This window comes from Symphalangus syndactylus, chromosome 23 (genome assembly GCF_028878055.3).
Source record: "Symphalangus syndactylus isolate Jambi chromosome 23, NHGRI_mSymSyn1-v2.1_pri, whole genome shotgun sequence".
In the NCBI taxonomy this organism is placed as follows: Eukaryota; Metazoa; Chordata; class Mammalia; order Primates; family Hylobatidae; genus Symphalangus; species Symphalangus syndactylus.
Genome location: NC_072445.2, coordinates 44,326,722 through 44,346,077, shown reverse-complemented (window position 1 = coordinate 44,346,077; position 19,356 = coordinate 44,326,722). Strand labels below are relative to the sequence as shown.

The 19,356-nt window shown below is 42.0% G+C and overlaps 1 protein-coding gene and 3 non-coding genes across 6 annotated transcripts; 3 read left to right on the top strand and 1 right to left on the bottom strand.

The window, feature by feature from the left end:
• Positions 1-3,473: 3,473 nt before the first annotated feature.
• Positions 3,474-3,547, bottom strand: TRNAT-AGU (transfer RNA threonine (anticodon AGU)). The gene has a single exon. It is a non-coding gene; the product is annotated as a tRNA-Thr (tRNA).
• A 184-nt stretch (positions 3,548-3,731) lies between these two features.
• Positions 3,732-18,170, top strand: HMGN4 (high mobility group nucleosomal binding domain 4). Of its 3 annotated transcripts, XM_055264233.2 has the most exons (4): positions 3,735-3,854; positions 8,838-9,109; positions 9,267-10,040; positions 16,364-18,170. In XM_055264233.2, exon 4 carries the CDS (start codon positions 16,444-16,446, stop codon positions 16,714-16,716), a length of 273 nt encoding a protein of 90 aa, XP_055120208.1. In that variant the 5' UTR covers positions 3,735-3,854; positions 8,838-9,109; positions 9,267-10,040; positions 16,364-16,443; the 3' UTR covers positions 16,717-18,170. The 3 variants fall into 3 exon arrangements, 2 of the variants coding, with proteins under 2 accessions (XP_055120208.1, XP_055120209.1); XR_010119141.1 differs by lacking the exon at positions 9,267-10,040 and having other exon boundaries at positions 3,732-3,850; XM_055264234.2 differs by lacking the exon at positions 9,267-10,040.
• Positions 8,091-8,163, top strand: TRNAR-ACG (transfer RNA arginine (anticodon ACG)). The gene has a single exon. It is a non-coding gene; the product is annotated as a tRNA-Arg (tRNA).
• TRNAV-CAC (transfer RNA valine (anticodon CAC)) lies at positions 8,652-8,724 on the top strand. Its single transcript has one exon. It is a non-coding gene; the product is annotated as a tRNA-Val (tRNA).
• Positions 18,171-19,356: the final 1,186 nt, after the last annotated feature.

Sequence of the window (19,356 nt, the reverse complement as noted above, 5' to 3'; positions counted from 1 at the left end):
TCTTTCTGGATGTTAAAGAGGTTGCCAGTGTATGACAAAACTAGAGTTAGTAAACTAATATATTTTGTACATTTTGTTTTACAAGTCCTAGGAAAGATTGTCTTCTGAAAATTTGAGCATTCTTGCCCACTAGGTTGATGGAGATGGGAAGGGTTCTAGGCCAGAATGTTCACATTTGGAAGACTCTTTCAAATTATAACTGTTGTTACATGTTTGCAGTTTATTCAAGACTGCTGTGTACATAGTGGACAAATTAACTCCTTACTTGAAACATTTAGTCTATCTAGATGTTTAGAAGTGCCTGATGTATATTAAATGTAGAGGTAGTAAAATACCACTTTGTAAATATCTTTTTGCTAAAATTCATAGGAAATACTTTTGGAAATTGAATTGCCAAGCCACCTTTGTGAGCAGTATATTACTGTCTATACTTGCTCAATGGTTTAGGGAAGGTGGGAGGGAAGAAATTGCAAAAGATAATACGCAAGTGTGTTCATACTTGGACATTTTCAGACACCATTTTTCTGTATGTTTTGTGCATTTTGTTTTGCTCTGTATATAGTGTATACAATGAACAAATAGTCCTAATTTTTTAACATCTAGAGGTTGCCAGTGTATGACAAATAGTAAAATTAGCATATTTTGTATGCTTTGTGTTGAAATTCATGGGAAAACTTGTCTTCTGTAATTCACTTTTGCATAGGAGTTTGTTCAGCCATCTCTAAGCATTACACGTGCGTGTACTTGTCCACTGAATTGAAGGCAGAGAAGGAAGAGAAGAGGGAATGATTCAAGGCCAAAATGGTCACATTTAAAAGATACCTTAGATGATAATCATTGTTATGTGTGTGCAGTTTTATTTAACAGTGCTGTGTACATGGTGGACAAGTTATGAAATATCTAGTTTTTAGATATTTGGAAGTGCTTGATGTATTTTAAAGTAGTAGTAGAATAACACTTTTTGTAAATAGCTTTTAAAAACTGATGGGAAATGCTGTTCGGAAGTGGATTTGTTGAACCACCTGGGAGGTAGGAGGGAAAAAATTGCAAAAGGTGTTTTGCCATTGTTTATTAGAAAATTTCAGCTTAATCCATTGCCTATATGTTACATGCATTTCATTTAACTTTGCTATACTGTATATATTGTGTATATACTGGACAAATGATTCCTGATTTTATAATATCTAGTCTGTAGCTATTAAAGAGGTTGCCAATGTATGATAAAAGTAGTTAGTAAACTAACGCATTTTGTACACTTTGTTAAAATTCATAGGGAGGCTGTCTTCTGAAAAGGACTTTTGGAAGTGAAATGATAACATTAGCTCAAAGTGACACATGTGCCTATATCCACCAGATTGGTGGTGGAGAAGAGTTGGAAGGAATGAAGGGTTCTAGACCAAAATGTTCCTATTTAGAAGACACTTTCAGATATAACCATCGTTACATGTGTGTAGTTTATTTGACAGTGCTATGTATATAGTGGACAAACTTAAGTCCTTATTTGAAATATCTAGTCTTTCTAGATGTTTAGAAGTGCATAAAGTATGTTAAAAGTAGAGGTAGTAAGTAACACAGTTTGTAGTTATCCTTTTGATATGAAATATTGTCTTGGAAATTGATCAATTATCTGAGAAGTACACATTATGATATTTGTGCTGGTTCGGGGGAAGAAGGAGCACAAAGTTCAAAGGGCTTTCTACCAGCGTCCAATGTGTTTATGATGAGGCACATTGACTATTGTCCCTTATGTCTGCATTTTCGTTTATTGTGCTATGTATATAAGCAGACATAGGAGTCCTAATTTACATCTAGTCGATGTTAAAGAGGTTGCCAGTGTATGGCAAAAGTAGAGTTAGTAAACTAATACATTGAGTACACTGTGTTAAAATTCATAAGGAACACTTCTTAAAAACAGAAGTAAAATTATTAAAATCCCCCCCTAAGCATTACAGATGGCTTATAGCTGTCAACCGGGTTGGTAGAGGTCAGAAAGGGAAGTGTTCTAGGCCAGAATGTTCCTATTTAGAAGACACTCAAATTATAGTCTATGTTATGTATATACGCCATTTATTCAATACCACTGTGTATATAATGGAAAACTTAAGTGCAGTTTGAAACATCTAGTCTTTCTAGGTGTTTAAAAGTGCACAGCAGTCAGGTGCGGTGGCTCACTCCTGTAATCCTGGCACTTTGGGAGGCCAAGGTGGGCGGATCACGAAGTCAAGGGATTGAGATCATCTTGGCCAACATAGTGAAACCCCATCTCTACAAAAAATACAAAAATTAGCTGGTCGTGGTGGCATGCACCTGTAGTCCCAGCTACAGAGGAGACAGAGGTTGCAGTGAGCCGAGATCACACCATTGCACTCCAGCCTGGGTGACAGAGCGAGGCTCTGTCTCAAAAAAAAAAAAAACAAAACAAAACAAAAAAAACAACAACAACAAAAAAGAAAAGTGGGGAATTAAGCTGCAGAATGGGAGTAGAAAGTCTCCATAAAAGTAGAGTTTCTTCTGAGCTATTCCTCCAAGTGTTGGGATTTTGTCTCCAGAGCTGGAGCAGGAAATCATATTTGAAGCCTTGACAATCTACATAAAATAATATGCTCTGAAAGCAAAAGCCAGAGAAGTGGAACTTTCTGTGCCAGGTGAGCTGTGGGCTGGGTCTTGGGAGATGGGTGAGAGGGTTGGTAATAGTTACAGTGAACTTCCATTTCCTTGGTCTTGTGTTTCTATGTGGAGAACTGCTAAGAGTAAAACTGACTTCTTTCCTACTTCTCAATTTCTCTTTCTTCGTCTTGGAGAGTTTGGGAGAAGGCATCTATCTCAACCCTTCCTGGACTTCTTCAAGTCAGCCTGTTCTAGTGGGCCCCTTAAGCAAATGGAGGCTTCTCTGACAGCTTCTTTTCTCAAGTCTTGGTGACAAATATTTGTTTTTGCTTTGATTTGTTCCTTTCCAAAAAACTCTGAGTACAACGCAATCTTTTTAAATAGCGAATCACAGCTTGTTTTATGTGGCCAGATCTTACTGTCTGCTGTGAATTTTCAGAGATGCTACAGCCTTCTCAACAACAGATTATCAATCATTCCAAAGACTGACCTTCCAAAAACATTACCTGCAGATTCTGACAATGAATCTGTTTAAGATTTCCCCAGGAAAGAAAATAGAATGACTAGAGATTATGAAGTTGCCTGTAGTTTAAATTTGGTGTTTGCCTTCCACTTTCCCTGGTTCCTCTCGTACATGTTGTAAGAATATAACATGTGGAAAAAAAATGTAAGAAAAACAAGAAATTCAGAATTTCATTATTCTAAAAGAAAGCCAATTTATCTTTGCTTCTTTTTCGTAAACCAGGAGGTTTCACACTGGACGCAAATAAAACACTTTGATAGAGTCCCATAGGTGAAAATTACCTTTCACGCTACGATATACTGTAACGGTTCCGTGGGTACTTTGAAGGCAGGAAAACTACAACAGGCCCCGCTGGGATTCGAACCCAGGATCTCCTGTTTACTAGACAGGCGCTTTAACCAGCTAAGCCACGGAGCCACCGTATTCGCCGCGTTACGAATAAGCATTGAAAAGAGATGATCTTTGCCTTTGTTCTGTGCATTGATACACTTTCTTGTTACTGAGGTTTGAAAGCAGCCAGATGCTTCTTCAGACACTGAAGATTAACCTTGGCTCCGCCCCAAAAGACCTAAGAAACCGCTCAGCTGCAGGATAACGAAGTTTTTCGCGCTGAGGAGGTGGGGGGTGAGGGAAACGCTGGCGATAGCCTGACTTTCGCCCCCGGGCGAACAGGAGAGTCCGCCGAGAAACTGCGTCAAAGAGCAAGCAGCTCATCCTAACGTGGGTAAAGTATGACCTCGGGCTTCAGGGAGAAGAGGGTAGGAGAGCGGGTAGCCAGCCACATTTTCAGAACACTCCTCCGAGTCGTGTAATGCATTTACACCAGAACACTTACGGCACCAAGAACTGATCCTAGCAGGAAGCAAGCTATTTGTTTCTTATTTCATGGCTTTTAAATTAAACTGGAATTAGATTAAAATTCCAGTCATTCCTTACCCCATTTCTTTCCGTTAAAATTGGGCTCCACCTACCTGCTTCTTGCTTATTAAAGATTAACTAATGGGGTTCCAGAGTTGCTTCTTAAAAATGCAAGATTTAAGAATTAACAACTTAATCTTGGAAAGAGATAAAGAAGTCCCCTTCCCGGTATAGCTACACAGAAAGAAAAGCTTTCTTGTCTTAATACTTGTCCAAAGGATCTGATTTGATGTGTCAAATTAGCATTATATATATATGTGTGTGTGTGTGTATGTGTATGTATATATGTGTGTGTATATAGAGAGAGAGAGAGAAAGAGAGAGAGAGACAGAGAGAGAGAAAATTTCTATGTTGTCATGGGGGCTTATGTGTTTCCAACTTATTCTGTTCTCTAGTAAAAATAAATCTGATCTTGGGAGTATAATTTGAATAAAGGGGTTTAATGAAATTCTGAAGAGTATACAAATTGTTGGCACAGCTGTGAAAGTAACTTCCCAAATGAAACCTGTAATTATGTTTGGCTGTTTTACTTGAAATCTGTTGTCCTGGTGATTATGCTGAAACAGACATTTCAGTATTCCTTAGCTGTATCAGTATTTGAAGGATTTCTCTGTCACAGTCTAAGGCAGACATTGGCATGTACCTTTGCTTATATATGTGATGAGGGGAACAGTAAAAGATCACGCCGACTAAAGTTTTCATTTTTATAAAAAGATGCAAGTCGGCCGGGCGCGGTGGCTCACGCCTGTAATCCCAGCACTTTGGGAGGCCGAGGCGGGCGGATCACGAGGTCAGGATATCGAGACCATCCTGGCTAACACGGTGAAACCCCATCTCTACTAAAAATACAAAAAAATTAGCCGGATGTGGTGGCGGGCGCCTGTAGTCCCAGCTACTCGGGAGGCTGAGGCAGGAGAATGGCGTGAACCTGGGAGGCAGAGCTTGCAGTGAGCTGAGATCGCGCCACTGCACTCCAGCCTGGGCGACAGAGCGAGACTCCGTCTCAAAAAAAAAAAAAAAAAAGATGCAAGTCTATGAACTCAGCACTCACTTTGATTGAGACTCATGAAATAAGCACTTATTACTTTATTATTATCAGATTAGCCATCATATTATTAGTGTGCTTGGAGCCAATATAATCATCATAAATAGCATAGTCACACCTAATATGGCTTTAATCCAACTGTGGCAGGCCCCAGACAGCAGAGACAATAGTATTTTATTTTGGTTTTTCCTTTGACTGGCAGCTGACGAAGTTTGCACAGAATTTCTAGAATGTCAAAGGAGTTGTTTAGCCAGAGATGAGCCTTGGAAGCAAATTGAGACTTTGAGCAATCATTTACAGAACTCTTGGTGTGAACCGTATCTTCTATTCAGTTCCGACTGTGATTAGGAACCATGGAACCCTCACATTGGCTCCGCTCCACACATCTGAAATTGGAGAGGATGAAAGTGGCTGTGTCACAGACTGCCCACAGTCATGTAAAACAATGTGAGAGTGGCAGATGGTGCAGTTTTCCATGTGCCTGGGAGTGAAACTAAAAAAAACTGCACTGAAACATAGAGAAGAGTCCACCACTGTCATAGTTGTATGTGTCAACTTAGGCTACCCACTTATTCAATTAAACACTAATCTACATGTTTCTGTGAAGTTATTTTGTAAATGTGGTTAACAACAGTTAATCTTAAAAGAGTCTCCTTTATGTAGATGGGCCTTATCCAATCAGTTAAAAGGCTTTGAGAGCAAAACAAAGGCCTCCCTAAGGAAGAAGAAATTCTGTTTCAAGACTTCAGCATCAGCTTCTGCCTGAGAGTTTCCAGCCTGCCCTACGACCCTACAGGTTTCAGACTTGCCAGTCCTCACCCTAGATATATATAGATATATATCTAGATTTATATATCTGGACTCTGTTTCTCCGATATATGCTGAAGAAAAGACGGGAAGTTGAAACTGGAACTGTCAGAAAAGATGTAGAAAGATTTCCAAAAACAAAGCGAAAGCATTTCTTTTTCTTTTTTTTCTTTTCTTTTCTTTTTTCTTTTTTGAGACAGAGTTTTGCACTTATTGCCCAGGCTGGAGTGCAACGGCGCGATCTTGGCTCACTGCAACCTCCGCCTCCCGGGTTCAAGTAATTCTCCTGCCTCAGCCTCCCGAATAGCTGGGACCCACGCCCGGCTAATTTTTTGTATTTTTAGTAGAAACGGGGTTTCACCATGTTGGCCAGGCTGGTCTCTATTTCCTTACCTCGTGATCCGCCCACCTCGGCCTCCTAAAGTGCTGGGATTAGAGGCGTGAGCCACTGCGTCCAGCCGAAAGCATTTATTGTAGTGAACATGGCTAAGAAATTTGAGGCACCCAAGGGAGGTCTTCAAAGCCTGCAAAACACAGATAAATTTTTATAGACAAACACTAAAGAGAGTGAATGTGGACAGAGCCTACAGCCATCTGGGTTAAGGCTCATTTTTAAGGTGCTAGGTGGGACCTGTGACTTCCAGGGATGCTCTAGCCTGACCAACATGGAGAAACCCCGTCTCTACTAAAAATACAAAATTAGCCAGGCGTGGTGGCGCATGCCTGTAAACCCAGCTACTTGAGAGGCTGAGGCAGGAGAATCGCTCGAACCTGGGAGGCAGAGGTTGCGGTGAGCCAAGATCGCACCATTGCACTCCAGCCTGGGCAATCAGAGCAAAATTCTGTCTCCAAAAAAAAAAAAAAGTTTTGGTAACCTATTTTAACATAATTAGTTTTCTTTTGAAAACTACATATTTATCTGTTCTTTTGTATATTTAAAAGTATTATTCTGAGATAGAATCCAGAATCACCAAGCTGCCCTTGGGGTCCATAGTACAAAACCTAACGAACAGATCCCCATGCTATTGCCTAGGGAGGAATCCATAACCTAGGTCTACCTTAATGTTTATGTAGAAAGAGCAGAATATTTTTTGTAAGGGCTGTTGAAAACTTATGAACTGAAAACAAATATTTTCTAATCTCAACGTGTATATTCTCAATATCAGGCAGTTTTACTTCTGTTTAGTAGACCTCAACTTATTTAAAATGCTCACCAGGCATGGGGATGATTTATTCTCAGAAATATGGACAAACTAAAACACACACATATGAGACGTTTGTTTGCTTTCAAAATGAACAAGTGAACATTCATATGTGTGTCCGGGTTGATGATGCTCCTTATAAAGCTGTCAAATTCTGAGATCAAGGCCCTGCAGTAGAAGCAGCATGCAGTGAGGATGCCTAGCACAGTTTTGCTTAGTAAAATATTTGAAGAAAAAAAAAAAAAGACCCACAGAGAGACAAATAAAAACTCAGACCACGTCACCGTACAACGGCTTCCAGTTTCCTACAGAATACCAGCCAGAGTCCTTACAAGGGCCTGTAAAGCTGGCCAGAGTCCTTTCAAGGGCCTATAAAGCTGGAGGTGGTCTCCCAGGATCTCCTATTCCTCTCCACTGAGCGCTGGCCTCCTCAACATAACTCCCAAGCCTGCTTCCACCTCCAGGCCTTTTCCCTAGCGATTTTTCCCTGTTCCAGATCACTCTTTTCTCCTGATATCAGCATTTATCTCTCATTCATCACTTTCACTGCTGGCCTTTCCTATCCTCTTTCCCTGTTTTATTATTATTTTTCTCCAATCGCTTATCACTATCATTGTGTTTATTTAGTGCTTTATTATCCGCTTCCGCCACTGCCATGTAATCTTGAGGGCAAGGGTCTCTCACGTTTTCTTCACCGTTATCTGCAGTGCCTTGAACAGTAATACTGGTTGAATGAACGAACACATTAATGGAGCGGTGATATTGGGGCAGAGAGGATGCAGGGCTTGCTTTTCACCGCCATTTTTCAGCCGGCAGAGACAGACAGAGAAAGGAATGAAGGCTATGGGGCGTGTGCAGAAGTAGTTACCAGGGAATCCATGCGCTGCGAGCCTGGACCAGCGGGCAAACGCGGCTTACAGGCCTTCACCCAGACATTACGGGTACAACCTAGTTTCTTATGAAACACCTCGCCACCAAGGCACGTGCGGGGCCAGTGGCGCAATGGATAACGCGTCTGACTACGGATCAGAAGATTCCAGGTTCGACTCCTGGCTGGCTCGGTACACGCAGGTTCATTTTACAACTTTCCGACTCCTCAGGAGTAAGGAAATTCCTGAAAGGTAAATTTGCCTGGAAGTCTCAGAAGCAAGAGGGGCCGCTCACGACAACATATGGGGTTATCATTTCTCTGCGGAGCATTCTGCCACTGACCACGTGGTAACGCCAACTACTTCAGAGAAACGCTCGCCCTACCTAAGTCGTGCCCAGCCTTTCCTGGCCATTTTGGCCTAAGAACGAAGGACCATTCAGAGATTAAATTAAAGTCTCTATTGTATTCTTCCCTATTCAGTCATTTGTAGAATAAATTCTATTGCTTCAGTTTGAACACTGGAGGGGCTGGGTCTGAGCTTTTCATTGGTTTTTCTGGTTTGAGAGAGCGGTATGGAGACGCATGCGCACATCAGCAACACTCACGCTTCGAAGAAACACGGAGTGTATTTACTAGGCAGGAAGAACTACCTGCTCTGAAAAAGCAAACCTCCAGTTGGTTTCCGTAGTGTAGTGGTTATCACGTTCGCCTCACACGCGAAAGGTCCCCGGTTCGAAACCGGGCGGAAACACTTTTTTTTTTTTTTTTTTTTTTCCCCCTCATCTTACTACTAAATTCTTATAGTGTATATCTTTTAAAGATTTTTCAGGCCGTCATTAATTTCCTGTCTTCTTGTCTTGCTAGATCGGGGCAGCGGTGCTTAGGGCGGGCCTCAGAGGCTCACACACGTATCGCCAGGGGTAGAACCGGCTCTCTCCGGCTTGGACTCGGGGCGGCTCCCCGCCTGCAGCCCCGGAAGCGCATCCTCACCTTCCCTCGCCTTCCTGTTCCTGGCGGTGCCGGGCTCCGCTCTTCTTCTCTTAGGGCTGGTGCTGGCCCTGCCCACGCCTGGGGCTCCGGCGCGTCACGGGCCTCAGCTGGGATTCCCGCGCCCCTCGGACGGCCACGAGACTCAGGTAAGTGCCTCACAGACTTTGTGCGCTACCCCGGAAAATGAGGGGCGTGGTGGGGGTCCCGCCGCCCTCCGTATACTTAGGACCCTCCTGCCAGCTGGCCCCGGTCATGATTAGGGGCCTTGGGCCCCGTCAGCCCCGCCTGTCTTCCCACCTCCAGAGTACTCGCAGCATCTCTCCTGAGCTCCGAGTGTGAATCCCTGGGAAAAGCTGAATCCAGAGGTGGGGTCACAGAGAGCCGCAGGCCCGACAGGGATAAGTCCTAATCGGCGCTCTAGGGGCGTTCTAAAAGAAGGAAGGAAGGGGATTTGAAAGGATTGCTCCCGCAGGGCTGTGGCCTTGAAGAGGTGGTGACTGGCAGGTTGGACTGACCTGCCGTGGGCTCTCCCTTCCTCCCCAATTTACCTTCGAGAAACCCTCGTTGAGGAGACACCCAAGGGCTGAGTCTTCCTCCACTTTGACCTTTTGCTATCCCATCACAAAGAAAAAATGGATCCCAAAGTTAAGAAATGGACCAGCACTTGTTTAGAATCAGGACTTGTGCCTTGGTGTTTGGCCTCTTACCTCTGCTAGCCACATGGCTTGCTTACAAGTTAATTGGATTAATCAAACGCTTTTATGAGAAAGTTTTGTTGTGCCACCTGGCAGCCTCGGGTGTTCCCTAAGAGAGATTTCTTTCTTAGATGTATTACTACTTTTTCTAGGGATTAGCCAAGCCTAGCATCTCAGATCATATTGCTCCAGGTTCCCTCAAATGACTGATAAGAATGTGATGTCTTTGTTTTTGTTTGTTTGTTTTTGAGACGGAGTCTCACTGTGTCGCCCAGGCTGGGGTGCAATGGTGCGATCTCGCTCACTGCAACCTCCACCTCTCTCTACCTCCCGAGTTCAAGCGATTCTTGTGCTTCAGCCTCCCGAGCAGCTGGGACTACAGGTGTGCAACACTACACCCGGATAATTTTTGTATTTTTAGTTAGAGACGGAGTTTCACCACATTGGCCAGGCTGGTCTCAAACTCCTGACCTCAAGTGATCCGCCCGCCTTGGCCTCCCAAAGTGCTGAGATTACAGGCATGAGCCACGGCGCCTGACCGAATGTGATATTTTTATGACCATGAGAAAAGAAGGGCTGCATTCTTTGGTGGGTCCGCAAAATTAAAAAAAAAAAAAAAGAAAAGGACAATGTTTAACGAGCTGTTTTCTTTTTATCATTTTCTTAAACAGGCTGCTTGGGTAGACGTTGACTTGAAAGGTCCATTCTTTTGTCATCTTGCTGGTTCCCTTAACAAGACAACACCTTGGCTAGCAAGATAATATCTTGGTTAGCAAGACAATAAACTTGGGCATGTGCTCAACAGCAATCTGTCTAATACATTTTCATTTAAAATCCCCTCTGTACTACTCAGAAATATAAGCAAGTTATTGTGGTGCCCAGAAAGGGGGCAAAGGTTCCAGGGTCCTAGGAGATGACAAGGATTTATCCTCTTCATCTTTCTCTGATCCCAGTTAGCAGGAATACTTTAGCCTGGAAGCTGAGTGTGCCCCTAACCAACCTTTACAGATGGGTGACTGGGAGCTTATGGCTCACTCCTTCTCTTTAAACCAGATGCATTCTGGCAAGCTGCAGCAGCAAACCTACCCTTTTAGACACCCTGCGTCTTCTCATCTTTCCTTTCTACCCCTGCATCTCCCAGTCTCTCTCACTTAACCTCCATGGGCACTCATGCTGCGTTTCTAATACTTTGGAAGATGAAGAACAAACAGGCCCTGGAGAGTGACTGACACCATGTGACCTCTTGCTTCTGTAGCGCACTGCATCTTGCCTATGAATCTTTTTTTTTTTTTTGAGACCGGGTCTTGCTCTGTCACCCAGGCTGGAGTGCAGTGGCGCAATCTTGGCTCACTGCAACCTCCGCCTCCCGGGCTCAAGTGATTCTCCTGCCTCAGCCTCCCAAGTAGTTGGGACTATAGGCATATGCCACCACACTCAGCTAATTTTTGTATTTTTAGTAGAAATGGGTTTCACCATGTTGGCCAGGCTGGTCTTGAACTCCTGACCTCAAGTGATCCACCTGCCTCCACCTCCCAAAGTGCTGGGATTATAGGCGTGAGCCACCACGCCCAGCATTTGCCTGTGCATTTTTTATTGTATTTTAATTATATCCTTTATTCTCTCCTTCCTAAGCTTGGTGTTCTTAACTTTCTTCCAGATCTTCCCCCCAAACACGATCTCTCCTTAAGTAAGCGGCAGGGAGGAAGAGGGGAACCTTCTGATTTTGGGGTGGGATTGAGGCTAAAACCCAAATTAGAACTACCTCCCAGAAACCCAGTTCCGTATCCATCGAGTGAACAAAAAGATGCTGCTAAAATGTGCCTTGTGTTTGCTAGGGATGAGGTGAAAATGAGTATTGAATGAGGTGGCATTTTGGTCCATGGATTTGCTTGCTATGAAAGAGAAAAAACATGGAAAAATATATTTTGAGAGCTGGGTGAGACCCCCAAATTAATCTAATCCAAGATGTTTCCCTAGTCACTACATTCCTTTTTTTTTTTTTTTTTTTTTTTTTTTTTTTTTTTTTTGAGACGGAGTCTTGCTCTGTCACCCAGGCTGGAGTGCAGTGGCGCAATCTCGGCTCACTGCAAGCTCCGCCTCCCGGGTTCACGCCATTCTCCTGCCTCAGCCTCTCCAAGTAGCTGGGACTACAGGCGCCCGCCACCACGCCCGGCTAATTTTTTTGTATTTTTAGTAGAGACGGAGTTTCACCGTGGTCTCGATCTCCTGACCTCGTGATCCACCCGCCTCAGCCTCCCAAAGTGCTGGGATTACAGGCGTGAGCCACCGCGCCCGGCTCCTTTTTTTTTTTTTGAAACAGAATCTCACTCTATTGCCCAGGCTGGAGTGCAGTGGCACAATCTCAGCTCACTGCAACCTCCGCCTCCCGGGTTCAAGCAATTCTCCTGCCTCAGCATCCTTAGTAGCTGGGATTACAGGCACGCACCACCACCCCTGGCTAATTTTTGTATTTTTAGTAGAGATGGGGTTTCACCATGTTGGCCAGGCTCGTCTCGAACTTCTGACCACCTTGGCCTCTCAAAGTTCTGGGATTACAGGCGTGAGCCACCACGCCCTGCCCGAGTCACTAAATTCTTACACTGTTCCCTCCTATGTTGATCCGCTAGGGCTGCCAAAACAAGGTACCACAGGCTGGGTGACTTAAACAACAAAAATTAATTTTCTTTGACTTCTGGAGGGTAGAAGTCCAAGATCAAGATGTCAGCAGGTTTGGTTTCTTCTGAGGCCTCTCCTTGGCTTGCAGATGGCCACCTCCCACTATGTCCTTAGATGTGTTCCTCTATGTTGTCTGTATCCTAATCTCCTCTTCCTATAAGTACACCAGTAATATTGAATTAGGGCCCACCCATAATACCCTATCTTGCTTTTTATTTCACTATTAGTTTTTTTTTTAAAGCTATTTTTGCCAGTTAATTTAAACATCATAATCTTCTTCTAATGATAAAAATGCAAGTCTTCATGCTAACAAAAGGATTGGAAGGATGAAGCAGATGTTTCTTCTCCCCTACAGGAATCTGGTTAAATGAGGAGTTAAAATGAGAGCTTTCATCAGAATTTCAGTCCAGTTCTGTGCAATGAAGATGACTGATTCAAAACTTTCACTAACTTGCTCTGTTGTTTGTTAATATAATGTTATTGGAAGAGTTATTTTAACAAAGGGGAATTGTTATGTTTCTAAAACTTTTAAAATTGTTGCCATGTCTTGGGAAAATAACTTCAGTATCTGTCTTGGTAATTTCTTGCCCTGATGATACTACTGAAAGTCATTTCTCTATGTTTCCAAAAATTAAACAATTACTAGTAAGATGTATCTGCCAGTTAATAATTTTTCTTTTCTTCCACATGCGTGAAGGAGTATTTGTAATGACTTTTGTATTTTATCATTAACATTATTTTTTGAACTCTTAAAATGCATTTTTTTTACATTAATAGACTTCCTGTTTTTAGAGCAATTTTTGGTTTACAGAAAATTAAGCAGAAGATACAGAGAGTTCCCACATACTTCCTTTCCCCCACCTCAGTTTCTCTTAAGTTATTAACAACTTGCACTGGTGTGGTATATTTGTTACAAATGATGAACTAATATTGATAGCTTATTATTAACTAAAATATATAGTTTACATCAGGGTTCACTCACTGTATGAAGTTCTGTGGGTTTTGTCAAGTGCATAACATCTACAATTGTATAATATATGCCATTACAGTAGCATACAAAAGAGTTTCATTTACCTAAAAATCTCTTCTGCGCCACCTCAAATAATTTCTTCTAAGTTAAAACCACTGTGTGGTGAGAGCTCCTTCTTTTCCAACCCCCTTGTCCTTTATGGAAATGATAAGAGCTTTTACCCATCTCTCTGGTCCCTTTTCATTATGTGTGTATCTGTCTCCTACATTTGTAAGGTCTCTAGAAAGTCAGTGAGCTGGTCTCCTAATCAGCTTCCTAAAGGTGAGTTTCAAGAATTAAATCCGTATTTATATACTCAGATACAGCATCCAGGCAGTGGCCTATTTTTCCTGATTTTATTTTGTCACCTGCTGTATTTTGGCCCTTGACATGTGGAGATCATGCCCCCCCTACTTGGGATGGACTTCAATGGATCTAACTCGAGGAAGACTGAACCCAGGAAAAGAGATTGTGTGAGCATTCTCACACCAGGAAATGGGCTGAGAAACAATTTTGGAGTGAGATGAAAGGAGAATGGTATGGAGTATCCATTCTTAGGGAAATGTGTGCTAGGCCAAATCTCACTTTTTGGTTAAACACTCTCATTCTCTGATAACATAAAGGCCTCTAAAAATATATACAGAATATTTGGGGTAACCTTATTATTCATTGTCCAAGTTGGGTCACTTTTCAAAGTAAAAGGGAACATTATGAATAATTATACTAGGGCAACAGGTATAAATCAAGTCACCGTACCATTAGACGAAGTGATTTTCACTGGTTCCTTCATTGTAAGAGTAGCTCCTTTTGTTTCCTAAAAACTGTTAAAATGATTCCTTAATGTTGCATTTGAAAGAAGGGGAAAAAGACAAAAATTAGCAATAAATCCATGTAATGTCTAGGCAAGGATTTCTTCAGAAGAGAGCAGGTCAGGTGTAGTTTGATCAGTAGAACTGTATGTCTCAGTGGCACAATTACCTTTTTTTTTTTTTTTTTTTTTTTTTTTTTTTGAGGCAGAGTCTCACTCTGTCCCCCAGGCTGGAGTGCAGTGGCACGATCTTGGCGCACTGCGACCTCCGCCTCCCAGGTTCAAGCAATTCTCAGGTGGATCACCTGATGTCAGGAGTTCGAGACTAGCCTGGCCAACACGGTGAAACCCTGTCTCTAGTAAAAATACAAAAATTGGCTGGGTATGGTGGTGTGCACCTGTAATCCCAGCTACCCAGGAGGCTAAGGCAGGAGAATTGCTTGAACCCGGGAGGCAGAGGTTGCAGTGAGCCAAGATCGCACCACTGCACTCTGCACTCCAGCCTGGGTGACAGAGTGAGACTCTGAGACTCCGTCTCAAAAAAAAAAAAAAAAAAAAAAAAAAAAAAAACTGGAGCAATTTGGAGACAAAATTAAAAAAATAATAATAACATTGTAGAATGGTGGCCACTCACAAGGTTACAGAATTTCCCAGAAAATGTTTTCAAGGGTGGGGCAGAAGGTATGATAGACAAAAGCTTTAAAAAAGTCACACAGTGCCCATGAATGCCAGCCCTAGGCCTAAGTCCTAATTACGCAAACTATTTTCTATTTCCTACCTGTGTGGCTCTCAATCTGTGCTCTGGGCTACCCACATTTTTTAGTATTTTTATTAATTCTTTTTTTTTTTTTTTTTTTTTTTTTTTTTGAGACGGAGTCTTGCTCTTTCGCCCAGGCTGGAGTGCAGTGGCACAATCTCGGCTCACTGCAAGCTCCGCGTCCCGGGTTCACGCCATTCTCCTGCCTCAGCCTCTCCGAGTAGCTGTGACTACAGGCGCCCGCCACCACGCCCGGCTAATTTTTTGTATTTTTTAGTAGAGACGGGGTTTCACCGTGGTCTCGATCTCCTGACCTTGTGATCCGCCCGCCTCGGCCTCCCAAAGTGCTGGGATTACAAGCGTGAGCCACCGCGCCCGGCATATTTTTATTAATTCTTGAGCAGACACAAACAATTTTTCTGTGTAAGACATAGATAATACTCCAGCCATGTGCTTCCCCTACAGTTTAAAGAGAACGCAACCTCCACCATCTCTGGACTAACCTACATGCCTTCTCCAACTACATCCCTTTCCCAACTCCCAAGAGATGACCACTGTCCAATTTTTATTTATCCCTTTTTTTTTAAGTTTTACTATATGTTTGTGGCCTCAACATGTCATAGTTTTACATGTGTAAATGGATCTGTAGTGTACATATTCTTCTGCAACTTGCTATTTTTGTTCGGCATTATATTCTTGAGATTCATCCTTGTTTTTTAACCTAGCTGTAATCTATTTGTTTCTGCTGCTGAATAGTATTCCCTTTTATAGATACTACCAAAATATATGTATCCCTTCTACTATTGAAGGACATTTGGGTGATTTACAGGTTTTTGAAATTACAGTGTTGCTAGAAACATTCTTGTGGAGATCTCCTGTCCACACCTCCAAGAATCCCTCTAAGTAAACACCTAGAAGTAAAATTGCTTTACACAATACCACTGTTTGCAGAGTGCTTTACAAATAACCACTGTTTCCAAAAGCACATACACTAATTGGCACACACACACACACAGCAGTACATAAGGGTTTTGATTGCTCCATATCAGCTGAGCCCTTGATATTGTCAAACAACTTGCTTTTCCTCAATTTGATGGATATGAAATGTTATATCCTATGCTTTTAATATGTACTTCTTATATATTTTTAGGTGCTTATTCTTCACTCATGCTTCCAAGAAGTGCCTCTTAACATTCTTTGCCATAGTTTTAAAATTTTCATTTTGTCCTTTTCTCATGGATCTATAGGAATGCTTTATGTATTCAGGATTCTAACATTTTGTCCATTATATATGTTACACATATCTTTGCCAAGCTGGTACTTATTGTTTTACTTTTATTATGCTATCTTTTTTGATATACACAAATTATTAACAATATAGTCAAATTTGATTTTTAATGTTTACATTGGTCAGTCTTTCCCTTTATGGTTTACACTTTTTGTGTCTTGTTAAAGACATCTTTCGAGGAGCAGCGTGAGGAGGACAGAAGCACCCAACAGGACTGCTCAAGCCACCTGCCGACACTGCTGCCACTATGCCCAAGAGAAAGGCAAAAGGAGATGCTAAAGGTGATAAAGCAAAGGTGAAGGATGAGCCACAGAGGAGATCAGCGCGGTTGTCTGCTAAACCAGCTCCTCCAAAACCAGAGCCCAGGCCTAAAAAGGCCTCTGCAAAGAAGGCAGAGAAGCTTCCCAAAGGGAGAAAGGGGAAAGCAGATGCTGGCAAGGATGGGAACAACCCTGCAAAAAACCGAGATGCCTCTACACTCCAGTCCCAGAAAGCGGAAGGCACTGGGGATGCCAAGTGAAATGTACATTTTTGATAGTTCTGTACTTATAATGACTCTACTGTTTGAAATACTATTTTTTTAAATCAAGTTTTATAAAACTGTAGAATTTTGGCTCTCTTTTTTAAGTTATGTTGTTAGCACACAGGACACTTCCTTGTTGTCTTTTGTGGAAAGGGCAAGTACCACTAATAGGGTGTATCTCAGAAACTGAATTGATATAAGGGAAAATAGGATTTTCTGTCCTGGTTTTTGAAGATTGTTCTTGATTCCCAGGAGAGATTCTCTGACATTCACATGTCAGCCACTTTGGCACAGAAGCCTTACAGTGTGGGGAACCAAAACTTCGTGTCTCCTCTTTCCCTGATGCCATCAGCATAGACTTGACTTCCTTAAACCGAGAGTTTTGATGTGGCCTTGGCAACCCTAAAATCAACTGTGTTAGGTAACAAAACTCAGGCTTTCTGTTGATGACATCAAGATGGTGTCACTTAAAAGAGCCAAGATTCCTGTTTTCAGTTTGTGGATTCATCCTGCTGGTTTTACTTTATTCCCTCCATGTCAAAGTGGGCCTGTGAAAAGCTCATACATGCCTCATGTGAAGTGTCCACCCTCTCTGAAAATCTTTCTTGTTCAAAACAGCAGCGACGTATGTTGTTAACTTTTACAGTGACTTTTGGAGGAGGGGAGTTTGGAAATTGTAAAATGTTATAGATTGTTGCCTATTTCCTGCTGAAAGTAAATGTTTTTAAAAAGTATCATATAAAGCTGAATACAAGTTGGTTTGGGGGGAGATCCTTTCCTACCCAAAGTCATAAATATATTCTTTACTGCCTTGTGGAAATTTTATAATTTTGCCTTTCACATTTGTCTTTAGTCTGTCCTGAACTGATTTTTGTGAAAATTATGAGTTAGAAATTCAGTTTAACATTTTTCATATTTCGAAGTGGTTGTCTCTGCACTATTTACTGAAAAGTTCATCCTTTCCCCAGTGATTTGTAACACTGCCTCTTTCATAAATTAAATTTTTGTGTATGTGTGTGGGTCTTCTGGTGGTTTCTATTCTGACTGACATCAATTTGTCTAATCTTGTAGCAGTACAATACAGTCATGATTATTGCAACTTTAGGAAAAGGTCTGATAAAAACCAAGATGCCTCCACATTTTTTCATAATTGTAACCAATTTCACCTCTGTCTCCAGTATCACCACAAAATTTTTCTTCCTTGGAGTGTCTTGGCTATTCTTAGCCAACTGTTCCTCCATATTACTTCTAGAATTAGACCGACAATTTATAAATCAAACAAACCCAAGAACATTGAAATTTTGATTGGATTTTTATTGAATTTATAGATTAATCTGGTAAACCATGTCATCTTTACAATGTTGTCTTCCAATACATGAATATGGTACAGCTCTCCATTTACTTAGGCCTTTGAAGTATCTTTCAATAAAGTTTATAATTTTCTCCATGAAGTTCTTCTTGTTAATATTTCCTAGGGACTTTATGCTTTTTAACACTACTTCGTATGGTATATTTTTAGTTGCCACATTTTCTGTTTTTAGCTAATGCTGATTTCAATTTTTGTATCCAGCAACCTTGCTACCTCTCATTCTTGTATCTGCATATTCTTGTGGGTTTTTGTTTTTTTTTACATAGACAACCATATATTCTGTGTATACAAACAATTTTGTTTCTTCTTAGTCCTTGTTATACCTGTAATTTCTTTTTCTAATGCTCAGCGTAGTCTAAGTGTTGGTGTCTGCTTTTTTTTTTTTTTTTTTTTTTTTTTTTTTTTTTTTTCCCATACAGAGTCGCACTCTGTCTCCCAGACTGGAGTGCAGTGGTGCGATCTCGGCTCACTGCAACCTCCACTTCCCGGGTTCAAGCGATTCTTCTGCCTCAGCCTCCGAGTACCTGGGACTACAGGCGCGCGCCACCACACCCTGCCAATGTTTGTGTTTTTAGTAGAGACGGAGTTTCACCATGTTGGCCATGCTGGTCTCGCATTCCTGACCTCAGGTGATCCACCCGCCTCAGCCTCCCAAAATGCTGGGATTACAGACGTGCGCCACCACGCCCGGCCGTGTCTCTGCATTTTTTTTTTTTTTTTTTTTGAAATGGAGTCTCACTGTGTTACCCAGGCTAGAATGCAGTGGCGCCATCTCTGCTCACTGCAACCTCCGCCCCCGATTCTCCTGCCTCAGCCTCCCGAGTAGCTGGTATTAAAGGCACCTACCACCAGGCCCGGCTAATATTATTATTATTATTATTATTATTATTATTTTGTATTTTTAGAAGAGACGGGGTTTTGCCATATTGGCCAGGCTGGTCTCAACCTCCTGGCCTCAAGTGATCAGCCCGCCTCGGCCTCCCAAAGTGCTGGGATTACAGGCATGAGCCACCATGCCCGGTGCCATTTTGAGCAAAGAAATGGCACAATCTGAGGTGTTTTATATATGTGTGTGTGAGTATGGCTGCTGCATGAGCAATAGACTGTAAGCTGTCACAGCAATCTAGGCAAAACATGTTGATTTGGACCTGGTATGGAACCGTGAAGAGGTCTGAGAGAGTTGGCAGTAAATAATGCCAAGCTTGGATGATTGCTTAGCCGTTCCGAGCCACAATCTCCTCAGTAACAAGGCAAGAACTAATATCTAT

Coding starts and splice junctions, on each gene's coding strand:
- HMGN4 (XM_055264234.2), top strand. CDS start 16,444: ATGCCCAAGAGAAAGGCAAAAGGAGATGCTAAAGGTGATAAAGCAAAG.